The sequence below is a fragment of the Drosophila melanogaster genome, chromosome 2L (genome assembly GCF_000001215.4).
Source record: "Drosophila melanogaster chromosome 2L".
NCBI classification, from domain to species: domain Eukaryota; kingdom Metazoa; phylum Arthropoda; class Insecta; order Diptera; family Drosophilidae; genus Drosophila; species Drosophila melanogaster.
The window spans coordinates 2,439,429-2,457,445 of NT_033779.5; the positions used below are offsets into that span (position 1 = coordinate 2,439,429).

At 45.1% G+C, this 18,017-nt stretch overlaps 1 protein-coding gene across 4 annotated transcripts in view; it reads left to right on the forward strand.

Moving 5' to 3' along the window:
• dpp (decapentaplegic) overlaps positions 1-18,017 on the forward strand; it is a 31,452-nt gene that overhangs the window by 11,057 nt on the left and 2,378 nt on the right. The window contains exons 1-2 of one of the 4 annotated variants that reach the window (NM_164485.2): positions 10,765-10,897; positions 15,629-16,510. In NM_164485.2, coding sequence (NP_722810.1) covers positions 15,643-16,510 — 868 coding nt within the window. In that variant the 5' untranslated portion in view covers positions 10,765-10,897; positions 15,629-15,642. Of the gene's footprint in view, positions 1-10,764; positions 10,898-11,800; positions 12,987-15,308; positions 15,481-15,628; positions 16,511-18,017 lie in introns of those variants that run through there. The other 3 variants (NM_164486.2, NM_164488.2, NM_057963.5) reach the window with 3 other exon arrangements.

Below are 18,017 nucleotides of genomic sequence, written 5' to 3' on the forward strand. Positions count from 1 at the left end.
AGCCAGCGAGCTGAGATGGCCGTGCGGCGAGCTCCATGTTCCGTGTTCCATGTACAACCTTGTTTGCTCATGAACAGTTGAGCGTTGTCGTTGTTGGCCGCTTACTTTGCATTAAGTTATTTTCATTTTCAATAGGCCGTGGCCATAGGCTGTGGATTTGGATAGTCCGAATTGGATTCCGATCCCCGATCCCGAGTCATCTGCGATTATTCCTGCTGGAGTGTTTTCCTTTCGACGGCGCTCTCGAGTGCTCTCCAAACTGTTGAACTTCACTTGTTTTCCCCAAGCTATTAAGCCACTTGACGAGCATATATTTCGCCCTCCGATCTCCCACCGATCTCATCGGATCGGTGGGCATTTTCGGCACGATGACGCTGCCTTCCAGGAATTATGCAAATTTAGTGTCGAACATTGCGTTCGAATGCCTTCGAATGATGAGCGTGTGATTTATGCCCCTAAATCGCTCTAGCCGCTACTTCTGATTGCATAATTAATGAAGCTCGCTCGGCCCGGATGACAAGTAACTATTTTTCGGTGGGAAAATACACATCATACACATCATACCCATCATGGGGATCCCATTCCCATTCCACACAAACATTTAATTCCCCTGCAAGACAGCAACAAATCGCATCCATTTCCAGGGCATTTGTTTATTTTTGTTGCACGAGCACCAGCGATCGTCGCTTTTTGCGCTGCCCGCTGGCACAAAGTTGCAAAAATTTGGCCACAAATCAGCAATCGCAATTATCAAAAACGCTTCAAACTGGCATCGCTACCTGTGCGACCATAAATTAGCAATTAAATGAGCTAGTGCGAAGAAAGCTCATTTGCAAACTAAATATTGAAACGCAATAAGTTCCCAAAATCACCATCAGCCCAGGTGGGCCAAAGGCAAATGAGACAGTGGGCTAAAGGGTTAAATACTTCAACAAGTAACATTTTAATATATAAAAAAAATATTTCTATAGAGTTTTAATAGCTGTTTTACAAGAGTAAGATTGTTGGATTAAATGTATCTTTCTATATATTTATTTATTTGCATTTATTGTACATTTTCATCACACTGTTTTTTGCATTTTCCTCGCTGTCTAACCTCCAGCGAATTGAGTTTGGAACTTGGCCCTCTCTGGCTGGGAATCTCTCGATCCGAAATCTTCTCCAAAATGCTGTGGGTGGTGGGGTCGGGTTGGGTTGGGTGGCATTGGGTCTGGGAGTGGGCAGTCGACGGGGCCTTTACGGTGAATTGCGCTGCTCGTTTTTGGCGCGTTTGCGCTTTGCGATTAATGCGCTTGTGTAAATAAACAATAAATATTAAGTGTGCTACACGCCGTGGGCAAAACGACGACGAAGAAAAGGAACAATCTGTTGGCATCCCCCACCGCCAGGGGCGATGCTACTTGGGGATTGTAGCTGGCGATGGATCGCTTTGGCGCGCAATTAAGTGTACCACTTTATGCAGGGCACGATCCAAAGACAGGAAGACCCCGGATAACTCCCCACCTGGGTGGGGATGGCATGCGTGTGGTATCAGGGACGCGGCTACCCTCGTCCTCACCACCTATCACCAAACGATTTTAAGAGGTCATTGGTCATTTGTAAATTGAACTTTGGTATTACATTACATTTCTGTTTAGAAATGTTCTTATTGATTCAGAATTGGCTGTATGTTAACCTTTTCCTGATCCGCACGAGCTGCATTTGGCTAACATGCCCAGTTGGCTATTGCCGGCGTACCGATCCTAACAAATCTTGATACCCTGCCCCCGATATATGCCTCGCTTTCTTCCCCAGTCTGCCCCACTCTCTTTCGTCTGTCGTCGCATCCAGGCGTAACGCACAAATTGTATTGATTATGCGGCTGCCATGCACTTTTCTTGTATCTTGTATCTGGTCGCGCCGTAAATGTTCATTTGATTTGCGAAGCAATCTGCTTGTTGTGTAATAAATTAATGCACTTGATTTCAACGGTTGGTCAATGTCTGCGATCCGGAGGTGGGTGGCTTCCACCGAAGGTGTGCGAAGTTCCAGGGAAACTCAGCCAATATCCGACGGATTGAACAGCTGTTGAACTATGGCCAGTCAGGCGTGTGGATGTGATCTTTAAAGTTCAAAGGGCATTGGCTGTGATGCCGTTGGATACATTATACATATATTTTGGGCATGCTTCTCTGCTTATGAAAGTAAAATATCTCTTAAGTGCCCAATATGCGCATTTAATATTAGTTTATCCCCACTTATCACCTCTGCTGACCTTGACTTACTCTTTCGCTGTGTTAGCCATAACTCACTCACTTCGGATGGATGGATATATTTTCTCGGCAACTGTTTACATGTACATTTAGTTAAATGCAATTCGGTCCATAAATTTCGCGTGTTCTACCCGGAATCGGTTCATTAGATAATAGTTTTAATTTGCTTATATAATGCTTATATAAGCACGCTGGATTAAGGCGCACTGAGTACCGCGAAAAGCAATCAAAGGTCAGTCGAAAAAATACAGACACTTTTCGCTGGAAGGCGCCAACAACGCAGAAAAGCGTGGCGGCAACTTGTTCCTCGTTGTTTCGTACTTAGTGGGCTAATGTATCTGTGATACCTGTGTACCTATTCTACGACGAAATCTGTGCTCGCAGCTGTATCTGTATCTGCACATGAATATATTGGCTAGCTGACTGGCTGGCCTGCCGGGGAGCGCTTGCTTTTGATGTTGATTAATTGCAAAAGCTGCTGATTGATTTTTATTGCAAATATTGATAAAAAGTTCTGTATTAATTAACGTGAAAAACACGCGTTTCGTGTTAATTGGAAAATGGTTATTGAAACTAAACAGAACCCAGAGCCAAGTGAGCGTACAAGCTACGCAAACAAACAGAGCAGCAGCAGCAACAAACAAACAAACAGACCGTGAGATACAAGATACAAGTTGCATTTTGTAGAACGTACAAATTAACGCAGCCAAAAGTCGAAAACCGAAAACCGAAAACCAAAAACCAAAAATCGAGAGCCCAACTGGAAAAAAAAAGTCGACAAATGAAAAGTTTCGACACGAGAACAACGAGAGTACCTCTCAGTGCCCCTGTATTTGTGGGATATGTACCAGCCAGCATTTGATTTATGCTCAACTTTGATATTTACCGCCTAATAAACAAAAAATTAACGCAAACGCAGCTAGCCGCATTATAGATGTATCTATGTATCTGAATCTGTATCGCTATCGCTGTCTCTATCTCCATCTGTATCTGTATCTATTTGTGATTTTCGCTTTGATTTGTACTTGACATGCGTGCGTCTGTCAGAGCGGCAATTAAACAACATCACCGGAGTGCCAGTTCGGTATTGGGTTCGGTATCGGAATAGCCATCGTTGAAAGGGCAAGCGCTAATATTTGGTATTTGTTTGGGAACCGGCACCCGAAATCTGGGAATCCAGGAGCTAGCGCCAGGCCACCAACGTGGCTGCTGGAAAACCGGTGAAAACCACAGCCGGCGAACTGTGAATGACGTCCGAAAGGAGATCATACTTGTCAAGAGACACCATTCTAGCTCCTGGTAATTAGTCAACTGAAGTGGCCAAGAAGCGCGTCAGTCGTCATCCAAAGGCGGTGCTCTTTGAAAGCAAGTGAATATAAAACTAATTTAAATTTAAATTGAATGTAACTTTTCTTTTTAAAAAGAAAAGGTGGTATTCGGGTGGGAGATCCCAAGATTCATATCAATTTTTCCTTATAAACATATAAAACTATAATACATTGATTGCTAGGAATTGTTCTTAGTTTTCGCAAAATGGAATGCAGGACCTAGAGGATGGGGGCCAACCGACGCCCGACAGTCTCTCCTTCTCTCGGAGGAGCAGTCATAAATCAATGAGGAGCAGGCAGCAACATCGCAACCGCGCAACATTGCAACATTGCAACATCGCAAGATTGCAGTATTTCAGCATCGTTGCACCGCATTGCTTCTGGCCAGAGACAATTGGCATGGCTAATGCGAAAGGCAACTCATAAATTTATTAATTTTTAATTAAACTTACAACGATTTGTAATTCCAACATGGTACCTCCATTTATGGCCCAGACTGCTGATGACCAACAACTAGTTGAGCTGGCCAACTCTGAATGAATCTGCTTCAGCTGGAGATGGAGCTGTAGCTGGAGTTGTAGCTGGAGCTGGAGCTGGAGGAGCTCATTCCGTCGATGTCAGCCCGGAAACAACTCATTATCCTAATTAAAACGTGCGCCATGCGCGCCCGTTGCCATATATGAGCAATGCACGCGATCTGGCAATCGAGGCGAGTCCGAGTCTGCGGCTGCATGCGAAATTAGAAGATTGCCAAGATCCGAGATTCGAGATGGCACCTCCGATAAGATCGGCCATCTGGAGCTGGAGAGCCTTGATTTATCGCCTTGTATTGTTGTAAGTTTTCAGTATCTGATGGCCAAGGAGAGAATAGAGGGTTCGCTTTTAGAAGATTGCAATACTATATAAATGCAAGTGATTTTGGATATTTCGCTACTCTTAATAGACCTGAAGGAATTAGTTTGAGAGTTTATTAAAGATTTGTATTTGTGTACCAATCTGATATGCTGGTCATTATTATAAGGCTCTCACGCTGCCATCTCTGATCGCAGAGCTGATGACGAGCGGCTGTCTCCATTCATACGCACTGTGGACAGCCAGTCAGCCAGTTAGTCAGAGCCATGAGCCATGAGCCATTCACCAGACGAGACTAGAACGGTTCGGAGGAGAATAGCTTGTCCTGCCCAAAACGGGATGGTTCGACTGGGATGGGGACTGGGATTGAGATGGGGATGGGGTACTCAGATGGGGCGAGGCGCAGGTTGGCTTCATTGTCATGCGGCGCATTTACAAGATGCCAGCTGGCAGTGGCAACATTTCGCAGCAATTGGCTGGAATTGTTGCGGCAACATTGCGGCTGCTCAACATGTTGCTGCCCCATGTTGCATACTGATGGATGCGGCTCCTTTTTGCCGATCCTGACATGAATGGCTTTAACCATTTTTGGGCCTACAGTTAAGTGCTGCCCGGTGGAGCACATCTGTGCCGCACGGCACTGCCAATTGCATTGGTAATGAGTGAGTCGAGCCGCGGATTCCCTATGAATGAAGCTCGTGAATGGCGAGTGCATAAGTGTATAAATTGCGCGGACAACAGAGTTTATAAATTATTTTCAATGTCAAACACAAGCCTTATAAATAAACAAGTTATCTGCCTGGTGGCGGGGGTAAAAATAGACCCAAATAGACCCACGATCGATCCAAAATCGAGGCTGATACGCGCAATCCCTCTTCTTTGGGTCAGCAACACCAGCAGCAGCAGCGGTGCGGTGCAAAAACCGCGCGAACAAACAAACAAAACTGCATTTGCATTTGCAAATTCGCTCAAATTGAATTTCGTTTTGCGGCTGCACTTATGCATTTCGGCAATCGCTGCAATAATTTTGTTTACAATTTACGAGACTAAGAGTATGTAAACTTTAGTGCCTTCCCAGACTTTCCTTCCCCATTTCGATTTCAATTTCGATGCTGATTGCGTGTTGTTATGTTCCCCATCATCGGCACCTCGTCTTTCGCTTGTTTTGTGGTTTTTTGCCACCTCGAGCTGCGAATTTATGGCGACAAGGTGACAGATTCTCAAACGATTTTATCATCTCGGCAACAAAGTTGGCAATATCGTGTCGAGTTTAGCGCCCGCCTTTGTTTGGATTGGAGTGATCGCTAGATCGCCTATTTTATGGTGCTTTTGATTGGGCCAGAGCATGGCAAATGTAACATAACTTTATGGATCTGCCGATGTTTACTCTGCTCGGAATCGTGGGCATCTCTTAGATAAAAAAGGACGAAAGTAGGAAGTAGGTTGAGTGTGAAAATGCATTTGTCTATGCCAATGTCTATTGGGATTTCCTAGAATAGGTTCCAACTTCTTTTTCTTCTTCTTCTAATAACAAAGCATTTCTTCCTCATTTGCCTAAATTCACTAAAATATATTTTTATTTTATTACTTTCCAAAACTACACTCTATTTCCCAAACACTCTGCCGTATGAAACAGCTTCGATTTTATTACTTCGAAAAAATATGATGTTCAATTAATAGGGATACAACAAGCTGCACAAGTCGAGTGGAAAACAAAAGCTAAGTACCCATGCATAAAAAACCAACAATGGATATTAGGCAACATTTATGTAAGTGGCGATTATTGCGCCATTACGAGTAGTTTATGTGGTAGCAACAAGACCAGAAGATAACGCCAAAGACTTGGCAACAGTAAATGAAACGAGTGTTTACAGCCCGAAGACAAAGTAAATTAATGTGTTCTGTTGCGGGATCCGAAATAGTTAGTGTAAACAAGGAGGCACTCTTGAGAACGCGAGGGGCAACTGTTGTGGAAATGCCCGAGATTGAATCGCTGGTTAAATATTTATGAAATCATAAAATTTGATGTCTCCCTTCCGTTGGCCACTTGACAGTAATGCGACCATTACGGCAATGTGTCGAAGAAGAACCCCTGGTCCTGAATCCCGACACAACCCAACTCCAGAGCGCCGGTGCTAATGATGATTTTGATGTGCAGTCAACGGATTGGCTGCAGACCCACGAAGACCCGGCGATTACGTGGAGTACTACCCATTTGGCTTCCCATTTCGATTTCCCCATGCCCATTTGGCCGTGCAATGTTTGTTTTATGCACGATCCGTTGTTTTACAATCGCTGTAAATAAATAGGAGCCGCAGATCAAAGGCCTATCAATTAGCACCCATTTCGATTATGCTGCATGCTGCATATGCAGCACTTGCACTGCCTGCAATTCACACCCAATTAGTAATAAATTTGAATGCGCGCTGCAATTTGCCGCCATTCGGCTCAACAGTTATGGTGGCCATTAAGTTTTATCGATGGCGCTACAGCTCCCGATCCCCTACCCCCGATCTTTCCTTGCCCCATGCCCAGATTTCAATTCGATTCCCGGATCTGGGAGCCAATTTGATTTGTGGCCCACTCGAGAGGGCTTCGAGCCATCCACCTTTGATATTCTCGCACATAGGCCCACAAAAAGATACGTGCATGCTTAACCGAACTTAATTGCAATTGACTTTTAATGCTTATGCGGGCTGCCCGCTGTGTTAATTCGAATTCAAACTGTTTCCATAAAGTGGAGCCATGTGGCTCCCTCCCCATTTCCTACATGGATTGCTTCACGCCGCTGACGAGTGCGCGAAGACTTCATTATTATGCACAAAGTTATATATGTAGTGTCCTATGTATGGGTATACAATGTCTTAAACACAATCTTCGTTAACGTTTAAAGAAAGTATAGAAAACATTAGTAAATAATAAAGCATAACTCGAACGCCTCTTGCCATCAATCAAGTTAAGGTAATAGACTTCAGAACATCTTTTATGAACCACCCATTGCACTTAATTGCACTTAATTTGGAGCTGGCCCCTAGGAAATTACAATTTTCCCAGGGGAATTATTAACTGGCGCTAATAAAACGCTTCAAGGTCTCGGGTTACCATCACAGAATGCATAAATCAAGTGCCGATCCTGATGGCTAATGGCCGGCGAAGGAGGAGGCTTTGTTACCAATTTATAAACAAACAAAACGATTCCGACGACAACAAAGGAAGGGACATCGGCGGCAGCATCGAATTACCACAAGATCCCGGACCCCGAACCGAAACCAAAACCGAACCCAAGCTAAAAACCCAGACCGAAACCCATATCCATGCCCCGCTTCTTACAAAACGTTCAGGATCAGCTTTCACAAGATGCAACTTAGACTTTGAGTCCCCAGTTGCAGTTTACCGCCAGTTTGTCATTCATCGCACAGCGAAGCACACAATAATAACGTTTTAATTGAACAAAAGACACAGTGGAGAATCCAGTGACAAGAATCCAGGGACCCAGTCGAGCAACAATTGATGGTCGTAGGAATTGGAATCCGATTCGGATTCGGATTCGGATTGTATCTGATGGATGGTGTTTGTATTTGTTATTGCAGTTTTGCGGCTGCCTCACGAGGTTCGGTTTCTGGTTTTCGGTTCTCCTGAAGTGACTGCGTCTGTCACCTTTCCATCAAACTGAAGGCAGTGAAAGGCTCTCGACGAATGTCCACGTGCCAAGCGGCATTGTTTGGCGACTTTTGTTCGTTTTGGCTGCTTCTCGATGGTAATTGATTAGCCGGCCAGCCGAGAAGAAACGGAGCGAATCAATGGACACGTATAAAGGATAACCTAATGAGGTCCATTTCTTGGTTATACCCACAATGTGTTGTGTGTGTGAGTGTGTATAAACAGCTGAAACACTAGACCACGTAATAATAGCAACATAAGGCCTAATTGGGTGACCGAAGTTTTCGGGAAATAGATATCTTTATTAGGACACCCTTATCTCTATCAGTCATCTATCATACGACTACATTTCATATTTGTGCCTTTATTTAGTAAAAGATATATATTGCATTTAAAGTAAAGGAGTTTTTCTTGGAAAATGACATTGTATAACACCATCAATGATCAAAGATAGTTACTCTCAAGACCGTCCATCTTCTAGACTTTGATTAAACTATCCTAGCTAAGCCAAGGAACCCGCATTCTTGCAGTTCCCATCCACTTCGAGGACAATTAGGACTCACGCCCCCGTTGCGTGACAGGGAAAACAGAATGCGAAAAGGGATCGGGACGATCCTGCTGTGACCGAGGTCCTGGCATGTGGTCAGTAGACCGCCGCCTGGTACCCCGTCCAGGATCGGGATGAGACCCATTCCCATCCAGAACTCGAGAGTTTTTGCGCTGCGAGATCTTTTTGCCAGGCACTTGCCTTTAACAAATGACACACGAGCACTTGATAAATGAACGGCAGCTGATAATGGATTTCGTATTTGGAATTTTGGACGTCACTTGTTGGTTTCCTTGGTCCAGTGAAAGTAGCGCCAGGGATGGCAAGCGGCGATAAGCCGCTCAAGGACTCAGATTTCTGGTGGTCCGATAAGCTGGGCCGTGCGAAAGGTAATTAAGTGCCATTAAAGTTGAGTGGAGAGCCGGCATTCCGCAGGGCCAATGTCTCTGTATCTGTTTATCTGCCGGATGCAGCGGCAGAGCGAGAGAGCAGAAGAGACCAAACGAATCGAAGGAGGAGCACAGAACGACACTAACACAATCACCAGCACAAGCACCATAACCATCTCAAGAACAGCAGAACAGCAGAGCACACAAAGACAGAACGACGGACAAATCAGACAGACGATTAACATACAAAAGGATCTGCACGAACTTTGGAGCCCGCCTTCTTCGCGGCAAATGTATCTGTATCTGTTTCTGTATCTGTGTGGAGTGCTCTGGAGTTTTTCTGTGCGCCAATGGGCATGAATCACCGCAGGGAGGTGGGGCATCATCGGGTTAAGCAGCCAAAGCGGAGACTCACAACCATATTCGTTTCTAGAGAAATTACTACTTGTGTAGTAATAATGATGATGTCTTACACTACTGTGATCAGATTTTTTGGACAATAAAGAACTAAAGTAACATAGTTCAGCGCGGTAGTTCTGTTACGGAACCGTATAAATATCTATGAAATTCGATGCTCTGCCTAAGTAGGGAGGCAGAAGAGCCGGACAGACGGCGACAAGTGAAGAACTGGACAGGAACAAAGGCTACTTAAGCAGCCTTGGCGCCAGTTGACCATGTGTGGCGAACTAAAGTAAAGTGATGTACATTGAAGTATAGCCACAATGTCTGGCAATGCTCCATTTGCTCAGTCTTTCGACCAGACGACGCCAATGGTCTTCAATGGAATAGGACCAGGATCTGAGTAGGGCGGTTAAACAAAGGGAGCCTATTGGATTTACTTTCAACACGTATTCTTGGTACCGTTTTTAAATCTTAAAAGGTAACCGACATTCAGTAAGTAAGTTGGTAAGGAATGAAGAGACTGTTTTCCAGTCTCAAAATTTATGCTAAAGAAAGTTACTATCATTCCTAATTAGACCATTGAGAACGTGAACTAGTTGCCTTGGCTCCAACCTTTTGGCATTGTGTAAGTTTTCAAGCCAGCTCCACCTACCAAGCCCCATTATCCGTCGTCTTCTTGGCTAAATCGCAGCACCTGCTCAGTTAGTAATAAGTGCAGCAGCAAAAACTGCAACAACTGCAGCAAGTACAACTGCAACAGGCAATGCAATCTACTGCCGCATAGCCACGTTGGCTGCGCATGCGCGGGTGTTCGGAGGCCAAAGAAGACTCGCGCATTCGAGTTGAAAGAAAGAGCCCCGAGTTACTAAACGTAGAGTCATCTCCACAAACAAACAAGTGCAACAACAAAAGGCAGTTAAAATGCATTTAGCTGGCAGTGTATGTGTGTGTATCTGTGTGCCTGCGTGCGAAAGAGCTGGCATGTGTCATTCTTATGGCTGCCACCGCGGCCCTTTTTTTTACCTCTTGCCTTCCGACCAATAAAATTATACTAATTCCTGACTTTTTGATTTCATTTTCTGTTTGTGTTGTTGCCAAGGATTTCGTTACCTAAACACATACACACGCACACACACCCATCCAGTAAGTCGGGGGCTCTCGCTCGCACTTGTGCAATCCATATAACATGGCATGTGCGGTGGATCGGTGATCATGATCGTGATCATCGTCATTATACCATCGCTGCCTGGCTGGCTGGCACATCTGAACATCCGAGCATCGGAACAACTGAACTTCTGAGCATCCGAGGTCCCAGACTCCAGGAATGCGCAGACAGTTTGGTTTCGTACTTGGCTCATTGCGCTCGTGCAGCTCGATATCCCAATCCCCGAGAGCTAGATGCTCCACTCTGCTGCTCGAAGGAAGCGACTCGGCTGATTGGATACATAATTCTCAGGAGTGTCAGATGTAAGTAGGGTCTGATTGTGAAAGCGTTTTTCGAGCTCTTATATAAAATGTCACAAAATGGGTAATGCGCAAAATGAAACACATTTGTTAGTTTTGATAAAAGGAATTTCCAAAAAATATATATAATAAAACTGTTGTGTTTAATAGTCAGAAGCTTGCTTAAAAGGAAGCATTTGTTCAAATCTTTAATCGAGAGCAAAACGCAATGCTTTTATTAAGGCAAGTGATTGTTCTCCAAAGTTGTTTACCGCCGTTTTCAATTATCGCCTTTTACTAAACTACCAAGCATTTCATAGATAGTGCTCCAAAGGCCGAAACAATAGAACTGTTTGAAGATATTGTTTAAATATTTTGCGATTTTTTTGGACAAGTGCAGAATATTTCCCTAAATGAGTTTTGTGCATATTCTACATTACATAAAGATTTCGCCACAAGCCGAACCTCAAAGTACCCACATCGAGTTTTCCAAAATGCCTGCCCTGAAGCCCAAAGATTTTTAAAAAGCTCAGAACGTCGAGTGAGATTCTCTCTCTGGTGAGAAAAAAAACCACTCAAAACCCCAGAGAACATCGACCAATTAACTGGTTGAGTGTGTGTGTGTGGTCGGCCACTCAAGAGAGCGGCGAAAAAACGAGGAAGATTTTGACGTCGCGCTGGCTGGGAATCCGAGTCCGAGAAACGCTAGACGAGATGCGTGATCATGATCGCGATAATGATGGAGATGGGGCTAAAGCCCCAACTTTCCGAGTTCTCCTCTCCCGATCGGCGACTCGACTCTCTCGGCTACGACGGACCTCTCTCTCGTGGAGTGGAGCTGCCGAAGTGTGTATCTGTGTGCTCGCCGCGCCGATGTATCTGTAACCGAGCCGAGTATCTGAAGTATCGGAATCAGGTAGAGGTAGACAGAAAGGCGTTAGTCGTTCAACAGCGCTGATCGAGTTTAAATCTATACCGAAATGAGCGGCGGAAAGTGAGCCACTTGGCGTGAACCCAAAGCTTTCGAGGAAAATTCTCGGACCCCCATATACAAATATCGGAAAAAGTATCGAACAGTTTCGCGACGCGAAGCGTTAAGATCGCCAAAAGATCTCCGTGCGGAAACAAAGAAATTGAGGCACTATTAAGAGATTGTTGTTGTGCGCGAGTGTGTGTCTTCAGCTGGGTGTGTGGAATGTCAACTGACGGGTTGTAAAGGGAAACCCTGAAATCCGAACGGCCAGCCAAAGCAAATAAAGCTGTGAATACGAATTAAGTACAACAAACAGTTACTGAAACAGATACAGATTCGGATTCGAATAGAGAAACAGATACTGGAGATGCCCCCAGAAACAATTCAATTGCAAATATAGTGCGTTGCGCGAGTGCCAGTGGAAAAATATGTGGATTACCTGCGAACCGTCCGCCCAAGGAGCCGCCGGGTGACAGGTGTATCCCCCAGGATACCAACCCGAGCCCAGACCGAGATCCACATCCAGATCCCGACCGCAGGGTGCCAGTGTGTCATGTGCCGCGGCATACCGACCGCAGCCACATCTACCGACCAGGTGCGCCTCGAATGCGGCAACACAATTTTCAACAAGAACTCGATCTACTTCATCTACAATTATCGGAGGAAAACAGTAGCCGACATCCCTATCAGATATTTACACAAGCGTGATTTATTTGGAAAGCGAAACGGTCGCAGCGCCATAAACATCTGTAAATTGTGCAAATATATCCAAGTGTAACCGAACGCCGAAAGCCGAAAGCCGCTAGACGCGATAACGGATCCCATTCCGATTCCAAATCAAAATCCAAATCTGAATCCAAACCGATTCCGATTCCGAGCCCCGTCATAAATTCCGTGGAAAAGTGGACGAGACAGTTGGTCGCTCCTATTTTGATTGTTTTCCTTCACCTCTACCATTACCATTACCATTATCATTACCGTTACTATTACCATTACCAACCGGGCGATCCATCCATCAAACGGCTTTCGAATTAATAAGCGAACACATGTCGTATCGATATTCGACTTGAACGATACGGGCCCCCGGAGATCCAATATCAAGCGATACCACTCGACCATAGGAAACTTTATAAGACTGAGGTGAGTGCCGTGCCTTCGTCCACTAAGCTTATGTAAATGTGTCAAAAAATATCAAAAGTGAAACGAGAGGGGCGGAGGTGAATACATATCTGAACTTGTGAGAACTGCACACAAAACCCTTGCATAATGGCAGTCGTGCATTCGATATCGAGCCAAGTTCATTTGATATTGAAAAATATGGTACTTGTCGATCCGAGGAATTTTCGGGTTGTTCGCCTTGTCGATGGCATGTGGCATTCAGTCGTGTCATTCGAGAGAACTCAAATTGTCCATAGGAATTGGTAATGGGATATATTTGGCGAATGTGGTTGGCCAGAACTCGTTTTCACAGTCAATTGGCTGCGCGTACTCTTCCACATATTATGAGAATATTTTAATATAAAATTCTTTTTGCCAAGTGAAAAGAATTATCAAAGTGTCAAGGATAGCACTACTCATAAAATAGGGCGTGAATTTGAAAAAGAATGTAACTCAAGTCAACCTGATTTCAATCCAATTTTATGTAGCGCTTAATCAAAATATTTCCCCACGTACATCATAATCGTGTTGTATCCCGTCCTGGGATCCTATTCCGAGAACTCCTTTAGCCTTTGTTAACCAGCACAATAAAGTACCGTTCTGATACACAACTAATATTATAGATGGACCCTCTCAAATCTCAAAAAAAAAAAAAAGAGAACATAAAAAGCGGCGGCAAACACAAAACAAAAATGTCAATATCCTGGCACATAAATAACCCGGCAGAATATACTCTCGTATATGTATACTTCAGTTCTATTGTATCTTCTGGGTGCGTGAGTGTCCAAGGGTTTTGAGTCCAAGTTGGCGTTTATTATTAACCAATCTAATTGCTGACGCAGTGGTGGCACAGATTATTTTCTAGTGTAGCTATGGTATGGGTGCGTTTGGGTTTTGGGTAACCGGAATCAAACGTTAATCATTAACAATAAAAATGTGTCAATTTGCGAAACATTTCGGAGTCGTTGGTGATGCGACAAAAAGCTGAAATTTGAACTTTAGCAGGCGCTTGCGACTTTTCACGGCTCGAATTGAGCTGAGTTCGAGTTATAGACATAGTATCGTATCTGGTATCTGGTATCTGGTGCGCGTAGTTTCACTGAATGGGCGGCGAGCTTGGAAATTCCGGATAGCGCCTGGCATTCATCGCTCGGATGTCTAGGGGAAACCCCCGTTTGTCCCATTTCACCACCAGCCATCGGGCAGGTAGTAAAGAACCTATAAATACTGCTAAACTCTGGCTGAAAACTGGAAAACTGAGAATTTGAGACGGGGACTGAGACTGCGACTGAAACCACACGCAACCACAAGCCAAGGAATTTGGAATTCTGGGAACATATTAAAAACAAACAACAAATTATGAACAAATCATAAACGTATTTATGAAATTCAATTTCATTCACCCTTTCCCTCAGCGATCCCCTCTAATTTTCAACCAATTTCCACCGATCCGCCTTATCGGAGGCACAAGATCTTGTGCACCCCCCAGCGTGTGCCATCTTTTCCAAATTCCAATTTAACCATTTTCGAAAGATCCCTTTGCGCTTAAGCGCCCTGCCATATAACAAATTTTTTAGTACAAGATAAGATGGTAATCTTTATGTGAAAAACAACATGTAATTTGTTCTAGGTGTGTGCGTGTGCGTACGGCATACCTTTTTCAAACGCATCTTGAGATAAAATCTGGGAAATTTATAGCCTATAACCAAAGTATATAGAATACTTCTAATAATTTTCATAAATTTTCCAGATAAGTTTGGCTCTCGGGGTTTTTGAGCATTGCCGCCTGTTTGTAAATCAAAGCGCTATAGCGAGCGATAAGTGGAAAATATGACGATCGAAGCTACTCTAATAACCGAAAAATCCAGGGGGTGGGGTGGGGGTTGAAGTTTTGGTTTGGTATGGGGCTATATTGAATTTCTATTCGTAGACACAAAACGATAAAGCTGGTCCGAAAAGATCGTGTGTCAGTGCAAAAGGTGCAATGTCCGCCTGCGATTGCAACACTTGCCGATGTGCAAGTGAGAGGGGTGGGCCGTTAGAGCGAGAGGGGAGAGCTTGCGGAGGAGGAGAGCCACCATTTTTTAGTTGCACCTTTCACCCCGAAGGGCCATCCGTGGTCGTAAAACTTTGGCCAGGCGCTCTCCGGTCTGGTCTGGTCTGGTCTGTTCGTACTGCTCCGCTCTCTTTTTCCCTCAAATGGGCCAAAAGGAGGCGACGTCGCTGCCGCGGTCGCAGCGCTGCCGCTGCCGCAGCTACCGCCGCTGCAGACGTCGCTTACCTGCCGAAGAAGAAGAGCAGCGTTCAGTCGCGCAGCGCACGTCGTCCAACGCACACACGCTCAGAGACACACCGACACGCACACAGATACAGATACGTTGAGTCGCCGCCGCCGCGAAAGATACCAGATACTATCTGCCAGATACGAAGAGTTGGGCCCTATAGTCGTCCCGCTTGCACCCATGGCCGCCTGAGTGTGAGTGCAAGAGCGGATTGGATTGAGTGGAATACGAACGCGATTCCATTCCGGTCCACATCCGAACCCACATCCGAATCCTATCCGAAGCCACCTAACCCTTGCCGACCAGCGCTTAACCCATGTCTTCGTCTTTGTCTCGTTTCAGAGTTGCAAGCGACCATGCGCGCATGGCTTCTACTCCTCGCAGTGCTGGCGACTTTTCAAACGATTGTTCGAGTTGCTAGCACCGAGGATATATCCCAGAGATTCATCGCCGCCATAGCGCCCGTTGCCGCTCATATTCCGCTGGCATCAGCATCAGGATCAGGATCAGGACGATCTGGATCTAGATCGGTAGGAGCCTCGACCAGCACAGCATTAGCAAAAGCATTTAATCCATTCAGCGAGCCCGCCTCGTTCAGTGATAGTGATAAAAGCCATCGGAGTAAAACAAACAAAAAACCTAGCAAAAGTGACGCGAACCGACAGTTCAACGAAGTGCATAAGCCAAGAACAGACCAATTAGAAAATTCCAAAAATAAGTCTAAACAATTAGTTAATAAACCCAACCACAACAAAATGGCTGTCAAGGAGCAGAGGAGCCACCACAAGAAGAGCCACCACCATCGCAGCCACCAGCCAAAGCAGGCCAGTGCATCCACAGAATCTCATCAATCCTCGTCGATTGAATCAATCTTCGTGGAGGAGCCGACGCTGGTGCTCGACCGCGAGGTGGCCTCCATCAACGTGCCCGCCAACGCCAAGGCCATCATCGCCGAGCAGGGCCCGTCCACCTACAGCAAGGAGGCGCTCATCAAGGACAAGCTGAAGCCAGACCCCTCCACTCTAGTCGAGATCGAGAAGAGCCTGCTCTCGCTGTTCAACATGAAGCGGCCGCCCAAGATCGACCGCTCCAAGATCATCATCCCCGAGCCGATGAAGAAGCTCTACGCCGAGATCATGGGCCACGAGCTCGACTCGGTCAACATCCCCAAGCCGGGTCTGCTGACCAAGTCGGCCAACACAGTGCGAAGTTTTACACACAAAGGTGAGTCTCCTTTTCAAATGTTTAAAACCAGAACTAGAAAACCGGAAGCGGATATAGAAAAACTTTGCATTCTAATGGTATTACTTTTAATACAGCGAGTATGATTCCTTTTGGAATGTTAGTCAATTAAAACTAATGCAATGGTCACAAACTAAAACAGACAAAATGTTGTTATGGGCAACTTTCGAATATATTTACATTTCATCCAACGTTTTCAGATATATATTTGCTTTTTATAAGAAGAATAATTTCCATTTTTATTGATTTCAATCTGGTTTATCTAGATCGCATGGTACATCTTAGGTTTGCTTAAAATTAAAACTAACGAATCTTATATATGCAAAAAAATCAGAGTAGCTTGCCCCTTTTATTAGGACATAAAGGTAATCCAATCCATTTTCAATTACTTCCTATACCTGAATTTTCCACCTGCCATCCGCCTAGGCTTTTGTGCACCGCGAAAGGCTTCGATGTGTATTAGCCGTAATTTATATTCCCACTCATCGCAATGCGTACTTTCCGCTACCAAAATGCGAATGAAGAGCCAGTCGGATTTTCCTGAAATTTCTGTTTCATCTAAGCGATTTGCATACCTGCCGATCCCTAGATCCTTCTGTCCTCGATCCATCGATCCACCCCTCATATCATTCACGCAAGCGCTGTGAAATCACGCGGAAATTCCACGGCTTTCCAAAATGAACAGCTAAAAGGACACGAGAGTCCTTTTACCTGCTCTTCCGCGACGACAGCTCGGCAGTGACCTTGAAATTTTTCCTAAGAATTACACCAGGACCGTTTAGCGCATGCGCTAAATGGCTTTTATATTGTATTTGTAGGAATAACAATTATTATTAAAGCGTATTTCGCATTATTTTCCGCAGGATTATAGGGTCGAACAATAAAGCAGTTAGGTGCAGGTAAGCAAGCCGCACAAACCAAGTGTCTAAAGCCAAGTGTCTAAGCCGACTGGCGAGTCGAGTTTGTCTTGGTTACGGTTCAGTTCTGGCCACGTCTTTAGGCTGTGGCATCTGTGCCGTTGTTGGTTTCTGGTTTTCGGACTCGGAACCCAACCCTCCGGTTGATTCCCGCTTCCCAAAAGAATTTACGACTCGCTTGGCTCTTTGTGCAAGGTACTTGAAAACGGCAGCGGCGGCGTCGATTCAAATTAAGATTTTTCGGCAAGCGTGCAGCGTTTGCACCTTGCCGCACAAATACATATACTTTACCTATATGTGTATATAGACAGATCCGAAAAGGTAGGCCGGTGTGGGCCAGGGTCTTTAGCACAGGCGCCAGTCGTAAAAAGGCGGCTGGACAACTGGAACGTGCGATTTTCGACCTACCTTTGTCGTCCCCGATTTCCCTGCACTTTCCACGCTCTAGAGTAGTGGGTGTATTTAAGCAGGGGGTACTTACTGGTCCAGGAAACCAGGTAGATGAAGGAAGGTGTGTCTAATTATCTAGCCGGAGATCCGAGCCCGCGTTATGTCCCCACAGATAGAGGCTC